Raw genomic sequence first — 18,957 nt, 5'->3', positions numbered from 1 at the left:
TTCTTCCTCATCTACCTGTTTGTTTGTGGGACGAAAGTCTCTCACTGGGACCTGTGGCTCAAGACTAAGGGAAGGTGGACAATATCCAGCCCTGAGGTCCTCCCGTCTCCACTTCCTGAGGCCAGGACTGCAGTGCACCTCAGCACTCCTGCCATTTTATGTGGAGATCACCAATCAGGCCTTAATGTTTACACGGCAAACACTTTACCAATGCCATTTTATTTTGACTAATTAAAACAACAAAAGCAAATAGTGATTTGTAGCCTGGGTGACCTTGAACTACGAAGACCAGGCTGGCCTCAAACTTGTAGCTCCCCTTCTGCTGCAGTCCCAAGAGCTAGGACTGGGGTCTGTGGGAGTGGGCATCCCGCTCCGGTGACTTCAGCCCTTACTTGTTGACTGCCAAGGCAGGTCAGCCTTTGTAACTTCTCAGCTGAGGGCACCTTCTGACATGTTGGCTGTTTTTTTTAGCATTAAGGCCTGTTTTACATCAAAAATAAATGAAACTACCTTTTCACATTTTAAGATATTTCTAAAAAATAAAATTTCTTAAAAAAAAAAAAAAATGAGGAGGCCCGGTGGACCCAGCTCAGTGGCAGCCTTGTTCGTATAAACCGAGCCCTAACATCATACACACACACCGCAAGCCAAACCAAATGAACAAACACACAGGCGTGCACATACAACTCTGCCAGCTGAGAGAGCACATACACCTACAACCTTTAACATTCCACACATTTCTAGAGCCAGGACTGCTGGGGGAGGGAGTGAGAAACACTGAGAACCATGCAAGCCCCGTGTGGCCATTAACACTTCGCTCCCTTACCTTTTCAAACTTCAGTTTCACTGGCTTAGGATTAGTCGCAGTAACGGCTTCAGCAATTTCCTGACCAATCTTAAAAGACTGCTCCTTGGTGGCTCCTTTCAGTAGTACAAACATACTAAGAGATTAAAAATACAGCAGGTAATGCAGAAGTCATCATAAGAGCAAATTTCATCAAGAGTTGCTCCCTGGCTAAAGCAAGGATGACCCTGACTGTGCCTTCTTAAGTTGCTTCCTAGCAAAGCTTTCCTGTTTAACTAACTCCGTCCCCTCGGAGACCCACAGTATACCTCGTTATAGCTCTGAAGGCTCAGCTCCAACTACAGTTCAGACACTGAAGCTGCCAAGGTCTCAGGATCATCCCTGGACATCTAAGGTTGTACATGGTGCATAGTTAAGTCAATCAAAAACTATAGTCTTTTAAAACTGTACTCCTGCCCCAGGATTAACACATGATTGGCTTTCTGTTATTACAGATTAATTTTGTTTTTTTCAAGAATTTTGTATAAATGGAACTATACCATACACACTCTACTGTCTCTGGCTTCTTTCATCCTGGATACCTGAAGGAGTCGCCTATGACATCGGGATAGCTCCTGTTTATGATTGGGTATTTCACTGTATGAATATACCAACGTTTTTATCTATTCATTTGACTCTAATGAGTGAAGTTCCAAAGATTTATATACACATTTTTGAATGGAAAATCTTTTTCCTTTTCTTAGGCAAACATACAGAATTGGGATTGCTGGTTTTTATGCTAGGGGTATGGTTAATAAATGACCAAACTATTTTTATTATGAAAGGCTATTATTTTTAAGTTTTTCAGTTGCAGGGATGAATACGAACATTTCAAAAACAAGATGCACATATACATATATTTGAGAACAAGTAAAATTAAGCTACGGTGACAGGAATCAGAGATGTGGCTGCATGGGGTGCTCGTAAGGGAACTGAGAGGTTGACACAGAGGGGTAAGAGAACTTTTTGTGGCAACAGAAATGTGTTGTAACTGACTAGAGTGCTGGCGGGCTGATCGGGCTCGTATATTTTCATATAAACTATATGTTGTACACTTCTTTTAAGACTGTACTTCAATAAAATCAAGTGTGTGCGCGCGTGTGTGTGTGAGAGATATCAAAACACTATTATATATTTATATATATTATAACTACTGTAAGACACTATGTATAACTATCATTACTTCACCAGATGGGCCGAGTGGCTGCAGCGTGACACACACTCATCTGGAACAGCACTCACCTCTGTTCTCTAATTCTCCCCATCTGCCTCCTAGAGTGCTCACTCTTCAGGACCAGATGGAAGAAAGCACACACTGTATAATTCCGTTTATATAAAATACTTGAAAAAATAAAACTAATCTACAGTAATAGAAAGTGAGTCATGTTACCCCTCGGGTCAGGAGTACAAAGCCTGGATGTGTGTAGTTTGTGTGTGGACAGACACAAGCACACTCACTATACTTTGAAAGTTATTATCTATTTGAGATTTTACCTAAGAGTATTAATGGTCTTGTCAGTGGATACCGTTATGGCTAATTGGATTTGGAGCTATGCTTCAAGAGAACTCGCTTAGATGAAGGAGAAGGTCTGGTGACGGTGCAGCGATGACTAGTCTAAAAAGGAAAAGGTGTCTTTGCTGTCACTATTGCTCGTGAGGCGGCCTTGCTTTCTAGTCAGCCTGGCCTGGAGCTCACTATGCAACCTACTGAGCCTCTGCCACACCTGTGAATAGTCTTACATTAGATTCTTATTGTCACTCTACTTTTAAATAACATTTAAATAACATTCATCTTTAGGTTAAGGGGTTCAAGTATGCACTTAGAATATTAATTAGTATACGTACTAGGGAGTAGCTGGGGATATAAATATGTGGACTTTCTTAGTTACAGTCTGATGAATTTCCCAAGAGCTTCTGATCTCACCTCCTTACCCTGCGAGTATATATATTCCTACAGGAAGTCATTCCCTACACTGACTCAGAATTACCCTCATAATAGCTCTCATCACGGTCTGAAGCAGGTGATGTCCCACCAGATGGAATACACATGAATGAGAACCATTACCATATGAAGTAGTGGTCCCTATGAATTACACTTAAGTGGGTAGCAATGAAAACTGCTCTAATGGTGAAACAGCCTCCTCGGTCCTTCTGACCCTCCGCTGGTGGGACCTACGATTCCTTATGAATCTTGATCCTGGAAACTGAGGGAGGCAGTGGTCACTCAGCAGCTACCAGACTCCTCCATCCCGCTGATGAAGTGGTTGAGCACAGAAGCTAAGCAAATGGTGAGTGGCCATGTTAATAAACTATAGCTAGACAGATTTTAGATCCTTTCAGTTAAGATCTCCTCTCCACTCTGACAAGCATTATTTATTATTTATAAGGCAGTTTTTTTCAATCTTTTATCATAATTATCCTCCCAAAGAAAAAAATTACTTATTTTTAATGAAAGCAATTATTAAGAAAGACATTTTGGGAACTTTTTGTACTTCTAGTAACTTACTTGTACTCTGCTGGGGTGCTACTGTTCTTGTTAGAACGCATATTCTAAATGAATTGTCCTTGCACAGATCAAGTAATGAGTGATGGCCAAAGTGATACTGTCCATACATTTCACTGATTGGAATCTCAATATTCCTGTGAAATGTGATATATAGAGAAAGCACTTGCTAAGAATCACAGCATGGAGTTCACATTAATGTCTCAATCACTGACTAGCTGGTGACACCTTCTTACCTAAGGCTGTGAACTGCCAGCCTAAACAATATCCAACTTTTTCTTTTGGTTCTAAGAGCCTGTGAGTACTGAATTTTGCTTGAAATTATTTTTCAATTTTAAAAATGTTTATATATTTGTTTTAAAGCCGGGTCTCACTGGTTCTGGCTGGTCTGGCTGGTAGACCAGGCTGGACTTACCACTCACACAGATTCACCTGCCTCTGCATCTAAAGTGCTGGGATTAGAAGGTATGCACCACTCCCTGTGGCCTGTCTCAATTCTTAGAGATCTCAAATGGTAGATAACATGCAATAAAAATCATGCTAGCTTGTGACTCTATGTTAACAGCTAACACATATAGACTGGGTTAAAGTAACAGTTTAAGTACTTAACGTTTTTCTCTTCTCTACAAATTTTGCAAAGAATTATAACGAAGTTTGGTCTCAGTGACTTACTCTGATAGACTATCAGGCAGAGGTTTAGCTGAGCAGTGAGGGGCCCAAAGACAAACCAGGAGGGACATTAGATAATACTGACAGAGCTTGGAAAACACCAAACCATCTCTGCCTGATAGTAGTGGAAACGTTGCTAGAGCAACAAGGTCTCAGTCAGCATTAGTATATTGCTGATTTTATATACACTTAAAGGACTGCAACGACTGAACAGTGTTTAAGGATCACTTACAGGTCATCTGTATTAATGAGGGACACTGTCTCCTGCTGCCCTGTCACACCACAGAGTGACCAGACTCCAAACTTATGAGAAACACTTCAGGTTCTGACAAATGGGACACCTACATTCCAGAAGGACTTCAAGGCAACAGAAAGTAAGATGTTACATAAACAACGGGGCCTTGAAAAATAGTAGAATAAGTAACAACACAAGAAAGCTGCTGTTAGTGACCCAGGGATAGGGATTCAAAAGTCATCCCTTTCTTTGCCAGGACCTGAATGGGCTTGCAGAAGTTTGCACATTCTCTGGGGTCAAACGGGTAACTGCATTCGGCTGTTTGTTTCTCTTAGAAGCTCAAAAGATTTCGTGTGTGTGAGAGTGTGAGAGAGTGTGTGAGTGTGAGAGAGTGAGTGTGTGAGTGTGTGTGTGAATATGTGTACACATGTATGCGATTATTTATCTAGCAAAGAGTATGACAACGAGTGCCCCTTTTTATTGTTTTCTTAAGACAGGGTCTCTCACCAAACCTTCCTGTTTTTCCTGTAATGGTGGCAGTCAGGAAACCACAGAGATATTCTCCCCTTTGCCCTTCTTAATTCTAGGGTTACCCATGTGTCCATGCCTAGCTTTTCATATGGGTGCTGTAAATCCAAATTCAGGTCTTCAGTGCAGCGGCTGCCTCTCACGGCTGCTCCCTAGACTGGAGTTAGTTACTGCGCCTACTACTATTTCTTTAAGGGACGTAAATACAGAGACTCAGGAAAATCATCCAACCAAGGATCGTATGAATGACAGCTCTGATGTAGGAGTACATATTGAAAAGGATTTCCCTTAAGCTATTTCAAACACCCAAAAGAAGATATGAATAAATATAAGCAAAACAAAAAATTAACAAGAAAACCCCACCCCGAATCCCAAATACAACCCCTAATCCATTACCTGTCAGTATCACCATAAACAACCCTGGCACCCCATTTCTTGGTATCGTTCACTAGTTTAATTGCTCGTTCCAAGGTCTCTCTGGCTTTGTGAACAATGCTATCGCCAACCTGTTGATACAAACACATTGGAGACGACTTAATAACATAGCTCAGTAAGAGTTGAGTTTAATGATACTAAAATCTTAATTAGATACTTTAAAAAATGAAATAATAAAAAAATACCAGTGCCAAATTAAAAAAACGAATTTAAAAGAATCGATGACTATGGACTTGCCTTTCAATATATCAGGAAAAAAATAGGACTGAACACTTTTACAAGGCACACAGGTAATATGTGATTCTTGAAAAACTAAGCCTTGTGTATTCAAAGCCTGAATTATCATTTGTTTGTTTTGCTTTTTTTGAGACAAGGTTTCTCTGTTTGACGGCCCTGGCTGTCCTGGAACTTTCCACTGGAGACCAGGTCGGCCTTGAGCTCATAGAGATCCTCCTGCCACTGGCTCTCAAGTGCTGGGATTACAGGCCTGCGCCACCACACCTGGCTTTTCAAATCCTGCCCTTTATACCATGTAATCAACCAGGGTACAAATCACTGTGTTTTGGATCCAAGCATAAGAAATGTAGGTGTATCTTTCGAAAAGTTTCTGTTTATGATAATGTACTTAAGTGCGGAAATTAAATCTCTTGAGATTGATTATAAATAATTTTTGTTAAAACTAAGTAAAAGAAAAAATGTACCAATTGTACAACAGAAAAGATATGAACAGTGTTCGATTAAAAACAAGAAGGTACATAAACATGCCCACAGGGTTCTTTCTCTGTGACCATGAGTTTTAGCAAGGATCGGGGCACAGGCTGATGGAGAACTCTAGGCCTTAAGCAATGTGAGATACATCTTCTTCAGATTACGTAGTTTGGTAAATTAAAGAGATTTAATTAGTAAAGTCATCGAGGTCAAAAGAGAGAGAAGACCGCCATCCAATCCAAGCAGAGCCTTCCCTTTGCGATGTTAGAGTGAACTGTGCATTTCTGTCTTTCTGCTAATAACCAAGTGACAGGAATAATGACGCCTTCCCTTTTGCTACAGAGGTTGAAATTTCCAAACTAAATAAAGATCAATAGTATTCAGAAAGCTGTCTGAAGTGCCCTGCAAAGTAAACTCTAGCATACGAGCAAAAGGACAGATGGTAAAACTGGGAGCACAAACTTAATTTGGATTGTAAGTTAAGATAATATATGCTGCTGCTGAGACTTTGAGTCTATTAGAAAACCACAACTTCATACCTTGAAACTCACTGAAAATTAGCATGCATGGTAGTGCATATCTTTAATCCCAGTACTTGGGAGGCAGAGGAAGGCAGATTTCTATGGGTTCCAGGCCAGCTACGGTTATATAGTGAGATCCTGTTTCAAAACAAAACACACACAGAAAACCAACCAACAAAGCCCTAAATATGTTACCTAACAGAAACTACAAAGTTTTAATAAAATGTTGTCTCTGCCCAACAGCTACCTTCTGCCACGCTCCCATCTTCCTACGAACACGGGGGCTGCAGACACAGCTGTGCACACCTTTATGTGGTACTGAGGGTCTCAAGCTTTCTAGTGTGCATAGAGCAAGCACTCTCCTAATTGAGCCATTTTCCCATCCCTCTTCTCTCCCCCCCTTCTCCCACTGAGCCATCTCTCTAGCCTTATGTTGACACTAAGAAAACTGTGTGCGCTGTGTGACTGTAGCATACACAGAAAGGCAGAAGATAACTCTGTGGAATCCACGTTTCTCCTCCCACGTTTTTGTGGGTTCTAAGGGATTGAACTGAGGTCGTCAGGCTGCTTCAGTAAGCACCTACCTGCTGACCTCTAATGCTAGCTCTTGAGCAAGTGTGAGGTTCACTTTGCCTCTTGTGAGCTGTTGCATGTATACATAACATGCCCAAGACACATGTGTGCAGTGGCCAGGGGGTGACACTAGGTGTCTTATTCATGGTAGCCAGGGTTTATGCAGTTACACAGACTAGTCAGTAAGGGCCAGTCAGCTCCAGGATGCCACCACCCACTGAACACTAAGACCACAAGTAACAGCCGCTGCCTTTGACATTCTGTGGGGTCTCTCATGTTTATGCAGTAGGCACTTCACTGACAGAACCATCTCTCCAGTCCATGGGATGAACCTCACTATCAAATATTAAAAGGAGGCAGTCATGGTGCTGCATACCTTTAATCCCAGCACGTGGGAGGGAGAGGGAGGCAGATCTCTGAGTTCGAGGCTAGCCTGGTCTACAGATCGAGTTTTAAGACAACCAGGGCTACCCAAAGAAATCCTGCCTAGAAAAATCAAAACAAAACAACAAAATTAAGAGGAATTATTTAGTATCAAAATTACTGTAAACAGTGTTATAAACCGGCATGAAACATCATGCTAATAAATGTGAAAACATGTATATAATTTAAAAATTATTATTGAAATAAGGAAAGCTGCATGTTTCCAGATCCAATTGAAAAGAAAGTCTAGTCTGTCACGGAAATGACACGCTTATGTCTACAGTTTAAAAACAAAGCAAGCTTCTTCCATAAATACTGTGACTGAATGTGTTACCTCGATGCACGGCATCCTCCCCGAGAAGTTAGCAGACGTATAGCCAAACGTGACATTTGCTATTAGCTTGAGTCCTAGCTGCCGGGCGTTGAGCATTCGTGACAGGGCTCGGTCTTGCTTATAAGCCTTCATTGACTGCTTCACCATGAATCTAGTCTTCAAAATTTCTTCAAGCATTCTTGGTAGAACACCCTTTCGTACAGAAGGCTATTGTAAAAGAGAGAAAAAAGAGAATGTACAAAATTCCTCAACCACATATGCATGCATATAGATTTCGGTTACTAAGGAGGAGACAAGCATAATAACAGCCAACTGTCATAGACAGGAACATGCTACTAACAGAATAGCCACAGGACTAGTAGCTGCCATTCACAATCATCACAGTTTACTTCTGTTGAAGAGAGTTTTTCTTCTAAAAGGTTCCAGTACTGTTTAAAAGTCAAATGCAGTACTTCTATGTGAGCTCTGAGAACTCCAAGAAGCAGGATGTCCACTAGTACATAGCTAGCCATACAACAGATTCAGAGGAAATGCTGTTTGCGCTTTGCTCCAGACCCCCATCCTTCTAGAAAGACACATGGGCCTGGTATCACTCATAACCAACCTCAGTTGTTAAAGCGCTCACCCTAATGACCCCACACAGTGCTCTGCATGGAACTCCATTTATCTACCTTGGAAGAGTGATGAGCTGGGTTGACTCTGCTGACATTCAAACCTGCAGTTCCAGGGACTCTAGGTATTTCAAATCTGATGCTTAGAGCACTAAGCCATCCCCTCCGGCCTACATATATTAGCAATCTGGAAGAGGGGATGAATAATGAAGTGATAACATTTGTTGTTGCCACAAAAAAATCATTTGTATTAATCAAGACTAGGGAGGATTTATGAGAACTCTGGTAGGAATGAAAACCACAAAACAGTATTAACTGATGACTCACAGACACGTGCAAAATAACGCATGTCACACCGAACAATTAAAACCCAGCTATAGGATAATCATACTTCTGAATAGTAAAGAATTATTCTTTTAAAGCTTTACATCCTAGGTCAAAATGTAAATCAGGCTTTTAAGATGCTATTGAAGGGAGCTTAAGCAGACAAGCCATACACGTGACAAGGAAATGTAGTTTCGCCTCTAATTCACTTGGTGTACCTTCAGAAGCCAACTCAACTTGCCCTCTTTAACTGTAACTATTAGCCTGCATCAATTGTGAACACCTTTATACTTGTACACTATTATCCTGTCATTATTACAGACCGTTCCCACTGTCTTCTCTCGCTCTCCTTCCCATTGCCTTCCCTAGTGGATACTGCTTACTTCCAGGTACTCTCCTACAAGCCTCTACTTTCCACATAGACCAGAAAAAGTGGTATTTGTCTGTGCCTGGGTTATTTTACTACTATGTTGACTTTCAATTTCCACTCATTCCCCTTACAAATGACGTGGCTTTACGTGATATACAGCACATTTTTTAATCCATTTATCTGTTGGTAAGATGGGTGTCCAGGCTGACTCTATGACTTAGCTATTGTGAGCCCTGCAGCAATAAACAGGTATGCCCTTCTGTATGCTGACTTCCTTTATGGTTTATTCCAAGAAGTGATGGTGGATTCCATGCTTGTGGTGCTTTAGTTTGAAAGGGGCCTGCATAGCATCTCCACAGCAGCCGTATAATTTACTCTCTTACCCAGCCGTGGATAACAAGGCTCCTTTCTGCTCTCACACTTGTTGGCCTCTTTTCTTTTCTGGACGGCAGGAATGTCCACTGTGGTAAGGAAGAGTCCCAGTGCAGTCTGACTGACACTTCTTGATGGGCACAGACACCTACAGCCATGTCCACTGTGTTGAGATGGAGTCCCAGTACAGTCCCTGTACTTCCTGATGACCAGACACCTACAGCCGTGTCCACTGTGGTGAGATGGAGTCCCTACAGTCCTGTACTTCCTGGGATGACCAGACACCACAGCCACTTCACTGTGGGTGAGATGGAGTCCCCTGCATAGTCCGACTGACACCTGACACCCCGTGTCCACTGTGGTGAGATGGAGTCCCTGTACAGTCCGACTGACACTTCCTGATGGGCACAGACACCTACACCCGTGTCCACTGTGGTGAGATGGAGTCCCAGTACAGTCCCTGTACTTCCTGATGACCAGACACCTACAGCCGTGTCCACTGTGGTGAGATGGAGTCCCTGTATAGTCCGACTGACACTTCCTGATGGGCACAGACACCTACAGCCGTGTCCACTGTGGTGAGATGGAGTCCCTGTACAGTCCGACTGACACTTCCTGATGGGCACAGACACCTACACCCGTGTCCACTGTGGTGAGATGGAGTCCCTGTATAGTCCGGGACTGACACTGATGGGCACAGACACTTCCTGGGAGAGGAGGAGTGTGCAGTCCACTGACACCTGACACCCACAGCCGTGTCCACTGTGGAGATGGAGTCCCGGTACAGTCCGACTGACACTTCCTGATGGGCACAGACACCTACACCCGTGTCCACTGTGGTGAGAGGAGTCCCTGTGCAGTCCGACTGACACTTCCTGATGGGCACAGACACCTACAGCCGTGTCCACTGTGGAGAGGAGGAGTCCCGGTGCAGTCCGACTGACACTTCCTGATGGGCACAGACACCTACAGCCGTGTCCACTGTGGAGAGGAGGAGTCCCGGTGCAGTCCGACTGACACTTCCTGATGGGCACAGACACCTACAGCCATGTCCACTGTGGAGAGGAGGAGTCCCGGTGCAGTCCGACTGACACTTCCTGATGGCCACAGACACCTACAGCCATGTCCACTGTGGAGAGGAGGAGTCCCGGTGCAGTCCGACTGACACTTCCTGATGGCCACAGACCTCTGGCTCCTTTCACTTTTCCTCAGCCACTGCTGTTTCTTTGTGGTCACAAAGAAAAGATCATTTACTGATTGGATTATGTGTTCGTCTCGTATTAAATTTCTCAAGTCCTTTCCATATTCTGGACAGGTCCTGTTGCGTGCGGTGGCTTCTTTCCTTCTGCAGGCTGTATCTTTAGTTGAGATTCATCTTGACTGTTCACTTCACTGTAAGGAGCCTTTAAATGCTATGGAATCCCATTTGTTAATTCAAGCTTTGAGTTACCTAAGAACTCAAACTGTAACTGTTCCCTGTAACAATTTCCAAAAGTGTTTTTCTGTAGCAGTTTCAAAGTTTTAGGTCTTTAATTAATTTAAAGGTGATTTTAATTTGATTGATGTATTTTTATTTTACGTAAATGAGTGTTTTGCCTGTACATCTGTCTGAGCACAATGTGTGTGCCTAGAGCACACAGAGCCCAGAAAAGGGCATCAGATCTCCTGGAACTGGGGTAGTAAGCAGGTAAAGCCAGAAGTGTGCTCGGAATGGAAACCAAGTTAACAGCCAGGGCGTTTAACCACTGAGCCACAGCTCCGTCCCTTTAGGTGACTTCTATATTGAAGAAAGGTAGAGGGTTCTAGTCTCTTCTCCTACATACGAATAATCCGTTTTCCTAACATTGTTGATGTGACATTTTCCCTATATATATATTTCTAGCCATTTTGTCAAGAATACGATGGTTTAGACAAACAGGTTTATCTCTAGGTTGCTTATTTTATTCCATTGATCCATGTGTTCTTTTTTATGCTAATACTACTATGAAGTTTTTATTACTTTGGCTTTGTTAGTGTACTTGAAATCAGGTATTCTGAGGCTTCCCCTCCGTCATAACTCTTTTTGCTTAGGATTGGCTTTTGCTATTTGATCTCATTTGTGTTTACATAAGACTTTTAGGTTTATTGTTTTTCCCAGTTTTGTGAAGGTCATAGGTACTTTCATAGGGACTGCATTATGCCACTCAATTTTGACATCATTTCATTTTAACAATATTAACTCTCTCATACAGTGAAGTTCCCTGTCTTATTCTTCTGTTTCGTTCTTCAGTGTTTCATAACTTTTCCTTTTTAGACAGGGTCTCACAATGTAGCCCTGGCTGGCCTGGAACGTGCTCTTTAGACCAAGCCAGCTTGAACCCACAGAGACCTGCCTACCTCTGCTCCTTGGTGCTGAGATTAAAGGCATGCATCACCATGCCCTGGTCACTGTTTTATAATTTTTACTGTGAAGGCCTCTCAGTTCTTTGGTTAGGTTCCAGTCCCTTGTTAAGAATAGGCTTGTTTTCCTGGTTTTCTTCTCACTGAAGCATAATATTTTAAGACACAATATAAAAAGAATCATGACCCACTATGCAGAAATGTTATTTAAAAATTGATTTTTTTAAACATTGGAGAAAAAAAACCACCAAAACAAATCAAATCCAATTTCTCCAACTTTATCTGCATCAAAACCTGGAATATTCTATTTCAAAAATTTCTAAGGAAGGAATATACTTTTACTGCTAAAATTTTCTTCACTTCTAAATTGTAATTAAAGTTTAAAATCATCTCTTAGTTGGTAGAGAATGATATTTTTGATAAGTACACCAGAATGAATTGGAGGGTTGGTGGGCTCTGCCTGTACCATCAAACATCATTCATACCCGCAGTAAACATCAACTCACTGCTAGGGAAATAGAGAAGAAATGGAGTTGGCATATAACTTCTGAAACCTCCTATTTTCTTATTCAGTTAGAAAAGTGTCTTCAGTCTTTCTTGAGGAGAAAGTATATAGAAAACAAAGGGACCTTGTTGTTAGTTTGAATGTCGCCTTTAAGAGTGTAGTCATTAAATATATTAGTTTCATTATATCTAAGACGGTAGCAATTTAATTTAAAATAATGTGGAACACTTGCAGGATGTATACATTAAAGCAATTAAACTTTTTACCAGTAACATCTTTGAACCATCGAATTCAAAGTTTGTCTGCCGGATTCTAGAGGAGGTAGATGCTATAAGATGCATGTTTCCCTCAATAGCTCATTAATTAAAATGCAGGAATTAAAACATTTTTAAATCTAAGTTTAACCAAAGCAAGATGGTGATTTTTCTTCAAAATGATTTCCCAGAAGAGTTTGGTTTTGACTTTGATTTTATGAGAGAAAAGTCTTCAAGTAGTACAGCCTCATTGCCAACAGTGCCTAAGCCACTACCCACTCTCTAACGGGGAGTCACGGTCGACTCCTTTCATTCGCAAGCCAGTATTACCTTGACGAAAGCTACTCCATTGGGGGACACTGTGATGTCATGCCTAATTTGGTAAAGTAAATCTGGAGGTACTCTTAGAGAGGTACAGCCAAATTTGAACTCATCATACCTGTTAAGAAAGAAGATATTAAGCAGAGCCTTTCTTAGCTGATACAACAGAGCTTTTAAACATTTTTAAAGTTTAATCACAACTTCTCTTTCAGACATGTAAAAAGGAATTCATAAAACTAGCAATGTGGTTACTTGGTTTAATTAACAAAAACTTCATACATGTAAAATTTATAGAAAGAAGCATTTCTTTTCTTTTCATAGTTTTTACAGGCTCTGTGTAGCCCTGGCTGTCCTGGAACTCACTCTGTAGACCAGGCTGGCCTCAAACGTCAGAGATCCACCTGCCTCTACCTCTCAAGTGCTGGGATTAAAGGCGCATGCCACCGCCACCCCACTTTCATAAGTGGCAGTACTTTACAAATCATGACTAAATATATAATCAAATACAAAATTTCAACTCAACATATAATCATGTTATATTAAACTCCCTAAGGAAAAATTCAAGTATAATTTCAAGTTTTCTTCCTAATAAAAGACAAGATTAATGATACAGTTTCCACAAGTGTTTCCTATGAAAGAGAGTACCAGGCTAGATCACCATATGTGTGGTCTCAAGTACACAAAATCATTAAAAAGAGGATTCTGCGTTTCTTGTAATCAAAACAAAACAAAACAAAACAAAAAACAAAAAAAAACCCCAGAAAAACAAAACCAAAACAAAAAACCTAAACCATCCACTCTTTTGACAATTTAAAATACTATTCTTGTTTAACTTATATGAATTAATAAAATGTAAGTTAATTCAATCTTTTGAAAAATCTCAGCATGTTTCTAAGACGAGAGGGAATGATGGCTGGAAGCAGTAGCTTTAAAGTACTGTGACGGAAGCTGGTTTAATAAAAATAACTCTCATTGTGAAGAAGACTGCTGATGTTCATGCAGCATAAAACAGGAAGATGCCTGTCTCGTGACCCTCCTCACATGAGCCACCCACCTACAAACTAAACTCACCACAGCACACTTCATGTCACGTAAGACAACTGAAGTGAATGGGTTATCTGTGCTACAACCCAGTCACCTTGTTCTGAAGAACAGTAAACAAAGCCTATCCTCTTAATGCATATAAAGTTCAACAACGTGACTGTAAATGTAAGAAAGACATCTTACTTTCCCAAATTCTCTACATGGCCAAGGCAAGTGGAAAAACAGTAGTTATATGCAATCACAATTGAAGGATATAGGGACTGGAAATCCAAGACAAGCACAGAGTTGCTATAGAAACGGGATTCAGGTTCCATAATGAGGGGCACACACTGTGGAGCTCTCATTTGGGATCTCTGTTGAACACTAGGTGTCACAGGGATATAGTTCATTGGTTTAGCAATACGTAACATCATTGACTCCACACGGTACTGCGAAGAGAAGAGAATACTGTTTAAACAAAAATACACTGTTTACACATGCATGCATGTATGCATTATGTATGCATGTATGTACAGTTTTCCACATCTTTAAGTATCGTTTAGTCAACTTTAAAGGTGTCATTAAGATTGATGATCGGACTCTATTTTTATGTTAAAATGCTCTATTAGGACTTAGAAGATGCCAAACTTAAAAATACGTAAAACATGGGGTAATCTTTCCTGGTTTCCCCGCTGCTGTGATTCCAAAGATACTACAAGTTTCAATTACTCAAGTCCTGATGATAGATACAAAGTTTTAAAAATATAATCATTTCAAACAGGTCAAAACCAAGTATCTCACTTATGCAGAGCGTTAAAGTATACAAGAAAAATTTCTACCTGTGACCCTCTTGTTAATACATGTAAAAACTGAATGCCAAAAAGTCTGGCCATTTCACTGGTTTTTCCAATTAGGTCCAGCTGTTCTAACATCTGGAGATTTCCACGGACACGGCTAACATAATGATCGACCATTTTCCATCTGCAAAAAAAGAATCCATGCATGAATACAGGTAAAGTGTGGTTACTTAAGGGGAAGTCACAACATGAACCTTTAAATAAATAGGTTAAAAAATTAATGTCAGAAAAGTTCAAGGAATAAAACTCAGTAGTAATACATAAAATTAAAGTAGTACTTATGATAAAGAATTATAAGGTAATGTGTTTCAAATTTTTCCTTGATTTTTGATAACCCAGGTCTAGTTGTCTATTTCACTCGGCAAAGACCTAAAGGTGGCAATACATGTATTTAGAACACGATACTGTTTTTAAAACCCTCCTTACTGTAGGGTTTTCTGTATGTTTGTTTTGTTTTGTTCTGTTTCTCAAGACAGAGTTTCTCTGTGTAGCCCTGGCTGTCTGTCCTGGAGGTAACTATGTAGGCCAGGCTGGCCTTGAACTGAGATATCCACCTGCCTCTGCTTCCCACATGCTGGCATCAAAGGTGTGCACTGCCACCGCGCAGCCCTCACTGTGGTTTTATGTCACTTCCCCGAGGTTCCTCAAAAGGGAATGGAAGATGAGTACAAACCATGAGAGAGAGAATGAGTGTGGTTCTGGGTACGTGGGGGAGTGGGGAAGATCTCAGAGGAGCTGGGAGAGAGGAAAACCATAATCAATATATTCTGTTTTTTTTTTTTTTTAAATATTTATTTATGTATTGTATACATCATACAGTTTTCTGCCTGCAGGCCAGAAGAGGCATCAGATCCCATTACAGATGGTTGTGAGCCACCATGTGGTTGCTGGGAATTGAACTCAGGACCTCTGGAAGAGCAGTCAGTGCTCTTTTAACCTCTGAGCCATCTCTCCAGCCTAATATATTCTGTTTTAAAAACCTATTTTCAATAAAATTGATTTTTTCCACTTGCGAGTTGTTTTTCAAAGCTTTCTGCATTTTTACCACCATTTACCTTTGTATTTAATAAGCCGATATTTAAAGACTGGACAGCTGCCTTTCTTTTTTCTTCTCCTGGAGTCTTAGGCCTGTCAAGTTAGAGGTGTTTCTAGAGGAAGCACCTAGAGTCTGGTGTGCAGCGCTCCACACATGGACCTGGCATTAGATTGAAGAACAACGGCTGCTAAGAAAGGGACAGGATACTTCCCATCCCAGAAGCAGAGGAGCTCAGCTGCTAAGGAAGGAGCAGGACACCAGTGCTTGCCTCTAGAGTCAGGCAGAAAACTTGCCGAGATAGAAACTGGTAGTTACACAGAGCAGAACAGGCTTCCCCCAGAGAAAGCTCACCCCAGGCCTCAGAAAACAAGACCTCCCAGAGACCAAGGCTGGGCCAGAAGTGCGGGCGTCCCTCCCTCTAACCCACCCTACGACTGACACCAAGCAACAACGAGGGGCCTCTGTTCTGCACAACTGTAATGCGACTGAGGAAGAATTCCCAGTCTGAGGTCATCCTCAGCTACACTATAGTTCAGGGTTACCCTAGGCTCTGTACAGAGAGAGAGAGAGAGAGAGAGAGAGAGAGAGAGAGAGAGGAGAGAGGAGAGAGGAGGAGAGGAGAGGAGAGAGGAGAGAGAGAGAGGGGGGGAGGGGGGGAGGAGGGGGGAGAGGAGGGAGTGGAAAGGGGGGGGGGGTATAAATTACTGTTGATTTATCAGAAACAATGAAGGTGAGAAGGAAAGGCAATCAAAATCTTTATAGTAGTAAAGAAAAAGAGAGAGAAAGGAAGGAAGGGAGGAAGGGAGGAAGGGAGGAAGGAAGCCTAGAATGAGTCAGTAAAATGACAGTCAAAAGTATTTTCTCTCTTTCTTTTGATAATGAGAGTTAGGAAGATTTATTTTGAGCAGACTTGAGTAGATGAACTTCCAAAGGAAACAAAGTAAACAGACACTAACCAGCCATATGGCTCAGAAATATGTCAACCATAGAAACCAAAATATATGTTCACATAGACTGGCGTACACGTCTATGAAGAGTTGAATGGATAAACTGCTGTGTATTACATATAACAGAATATTCCTGAATAGTAAGAACAAACAACATGCAACATTGAATCTCAGAACAGTTCCAAGTCAAAAAGTTTCCTGAATTTCACCAGAGACGTCCAATAAAAAACAACAGATTACTAATATTTTCATTTATATGAAGTTCTACAAGTGGCAAAGGTAATCAGCTAATAGAAATCTGATTATATTTACATGGATAGTTAGGCTTTGAGCTGACTGACTGCAAATTTGTTTAAGAGTGTTCTCCTGCGGTGTTCTTCCTTGCAAAGTCATAGGACAGTACACCTTAAATGTCTGCCTTTTACTGTATATAATGTAAGGCTCAAGGATACTGGCTTTTAATTTTATTTTAAAAATTAACTTATCATGTTATGTGTACAGGTGTTTTGCTGGCATGTGTGGCTGTGCTCCATGTGTGTGCCTGGTGGCTGCATAACCAGAAGAGGACACTGGGTCCCCTGGAACTGGAGTTACAGACAGTTGTGAGATGCCATGTGGGTGCTGGGAAATCGGACCTGGGCCTCTGGGAGAGTAGCCAGTGCTTATAACTTTGGAGCTGTCTTTCCAGCCCCTAATAATGTCGATCTGAAAAAAAAAAAAAAAAAAAGATACCATATCCTCTTGAGAGTGGTGAAACATTACCTGTAGAGATCTGTCTTGTTATCAAACCAGTCTGACAAGACTCGGAAGGTAAAAAGGGGGAAACGCTGATGCAGAACATGAAAGCTCACATTTTCAAAAGTGTAGTTAGTCAGAGCAACCTAAAAGAAAAGTGCAAGGCAGAATTACAATTATTCTTATCTTCATGTAGAACATCTACTGCCTTTTCCCAGTTAACCCAGCTCATTTGGTTTTAAAAATTCCTAATACCACTTAGAACGTCTCATAGAAGCTAACTGCAAAATTATTGATTACAAGTAAATCGTAATTAATTAAAATATGCATAGCTCATATATAATTTTTCTAAATTTACAACCCAGAAAGTATAAACAGGGATTTAATTTCCATTCCATCTCAGCACAGCGATCCAAAGTCCATCTTTTATTTAAGATTTCTGTCATGTGCACAACGACACACTCAGCATTAAGTACGTATCTTACTCTCTTTCCCTGTCTTTCTCACACTGGCTGGACAAGGTAGGAAAGGCAATGAGAAGGTAAAGACCCAGCAAGTGCAGTTAGGGAAGGACTGCCAAGACACTGGAGACGGCCCAATGAAGCCGGCACACTGCTAAAACAGCAAATAGAACACAGCTATCACAGATCGAGTTAGTGGTATGGAGAATTAATCTAGATGGCTTTCTCAGAACACAGATAATAACAACAACAGAAGGGACCACATGGGGAACATAAGACTAGAAAATAGAGCGTTAACGTATAGGCAAATCAAGCCCTTAGAAGAAACTGAAAAGTCTAAATGGTCAACTCTAACACTCTGTTCTCTGCACTGCCAAAATCTGAAAGTGGATGATTTAGAAGGTCTGTAAATATACTCAGTTTTCATGGTAATAGCCATTCTTTGAGCAGCTGATATATATCTAATACAAATTATTATCTAGGAATCAGTCAGTTTACAACTTAGGGACTCACGGTCTCGTGGGAGCAGCAGATATTTTATGTTTAGAAGAATCACACAAGTTACAAATTGACAAGCATAATGAGAAAAAGAAATAAAAGATACAAAGATTAAAAAGGACTATTCAAATCCAGAAAACATAATTTGAATGTCTCTAGTATGAAGTAAATACTCAAGACTGGCTGCGATCCAAAGTCTTGATATTCTAGAATGGCTCGAGATAGAGGATACAACTATTATTTAGGAGTTTATGGAAATTGTCAAATTGCCAGTAATTAAACTTTTAAGAGATGAGGGTAATCTTTACATGAGGTGCAGAATTCATACAAAAAGGTCACTAGTGTGCTGTAATCTGAGTACTGGGGAAGAAAAGATCCAGACCAACGAGAGACCCTGCTTCACGATACAAGGTGGATGGCTCCTCAGAAACTATACCCAAGGCTGGCCTTCGGCTTCCACAGACATGTGCACACGCAAATCCTCACAGCAC

At 41.1% G+C, this 18,957-nt stretch overlaps 1 protein-coding gene across 1 annotated transcript in view; it reads right to left on the bottom strand.

Moving 5' to 3' along the window:
* The window catches only part of Rev3l (REV3 like, DNA directed polymerase zeta catalytic subunit), a 155,547-nt gene that overhangs the window by 16,705 nt on the left and 119,885 nt on the right, over window positions 1-18,957 (bottom strand). The window contains exons 21-27 of the mRNA XM_032888520.1: window positions 17,535-17,653; window positions 14,772-14,913; window positions 14,137-14,381; window positions 12,919-13,027; window positions 7,774-7,980; window positions 5,176-5,285; window positions 827-941 (exon numbers count right to left, since the gene is read on the bottom strand). Coding sequence (XP_032744411.1) covers window positions 827-941; window positions 5,176-5,285; window positions 7,774-7,980; window positions 12,919-13,027; window positions 14,137-14,381; window positions 14,772-14,913; window positions 17,535-17,653 — 1,047 coding nt within the window. The remainder of the gene's footprint in view (window positions 1-826; window positions 942-5,175; window positions 5,286-7,773; window positions 7,981-12,918; window positions 13,028-14,136; window positions 14,382-14,771; window positions 14,914-17,534; window positions 17,654-18,957) is intronic.

Source organism: Rattus rattus, chromosome 18, assembly GCF_011064425.1.
Source record: "Rattus rattus isolate New Zealand chromosome 18, Rrattus_CSIRO_v1, whole genome shotgun sequence".
Classification (NCBI taxonomy): domain Eukaryota; kingdom Metazoa; phylum Chordata; class Mammalia; order Rodentia; family Muridae; genus Rattus; species Rattus rattus.
Note: the sequence above shows the minus strand (reverse complement) of the source record. Positions and strands in the feature narration are given on the sequence as shown.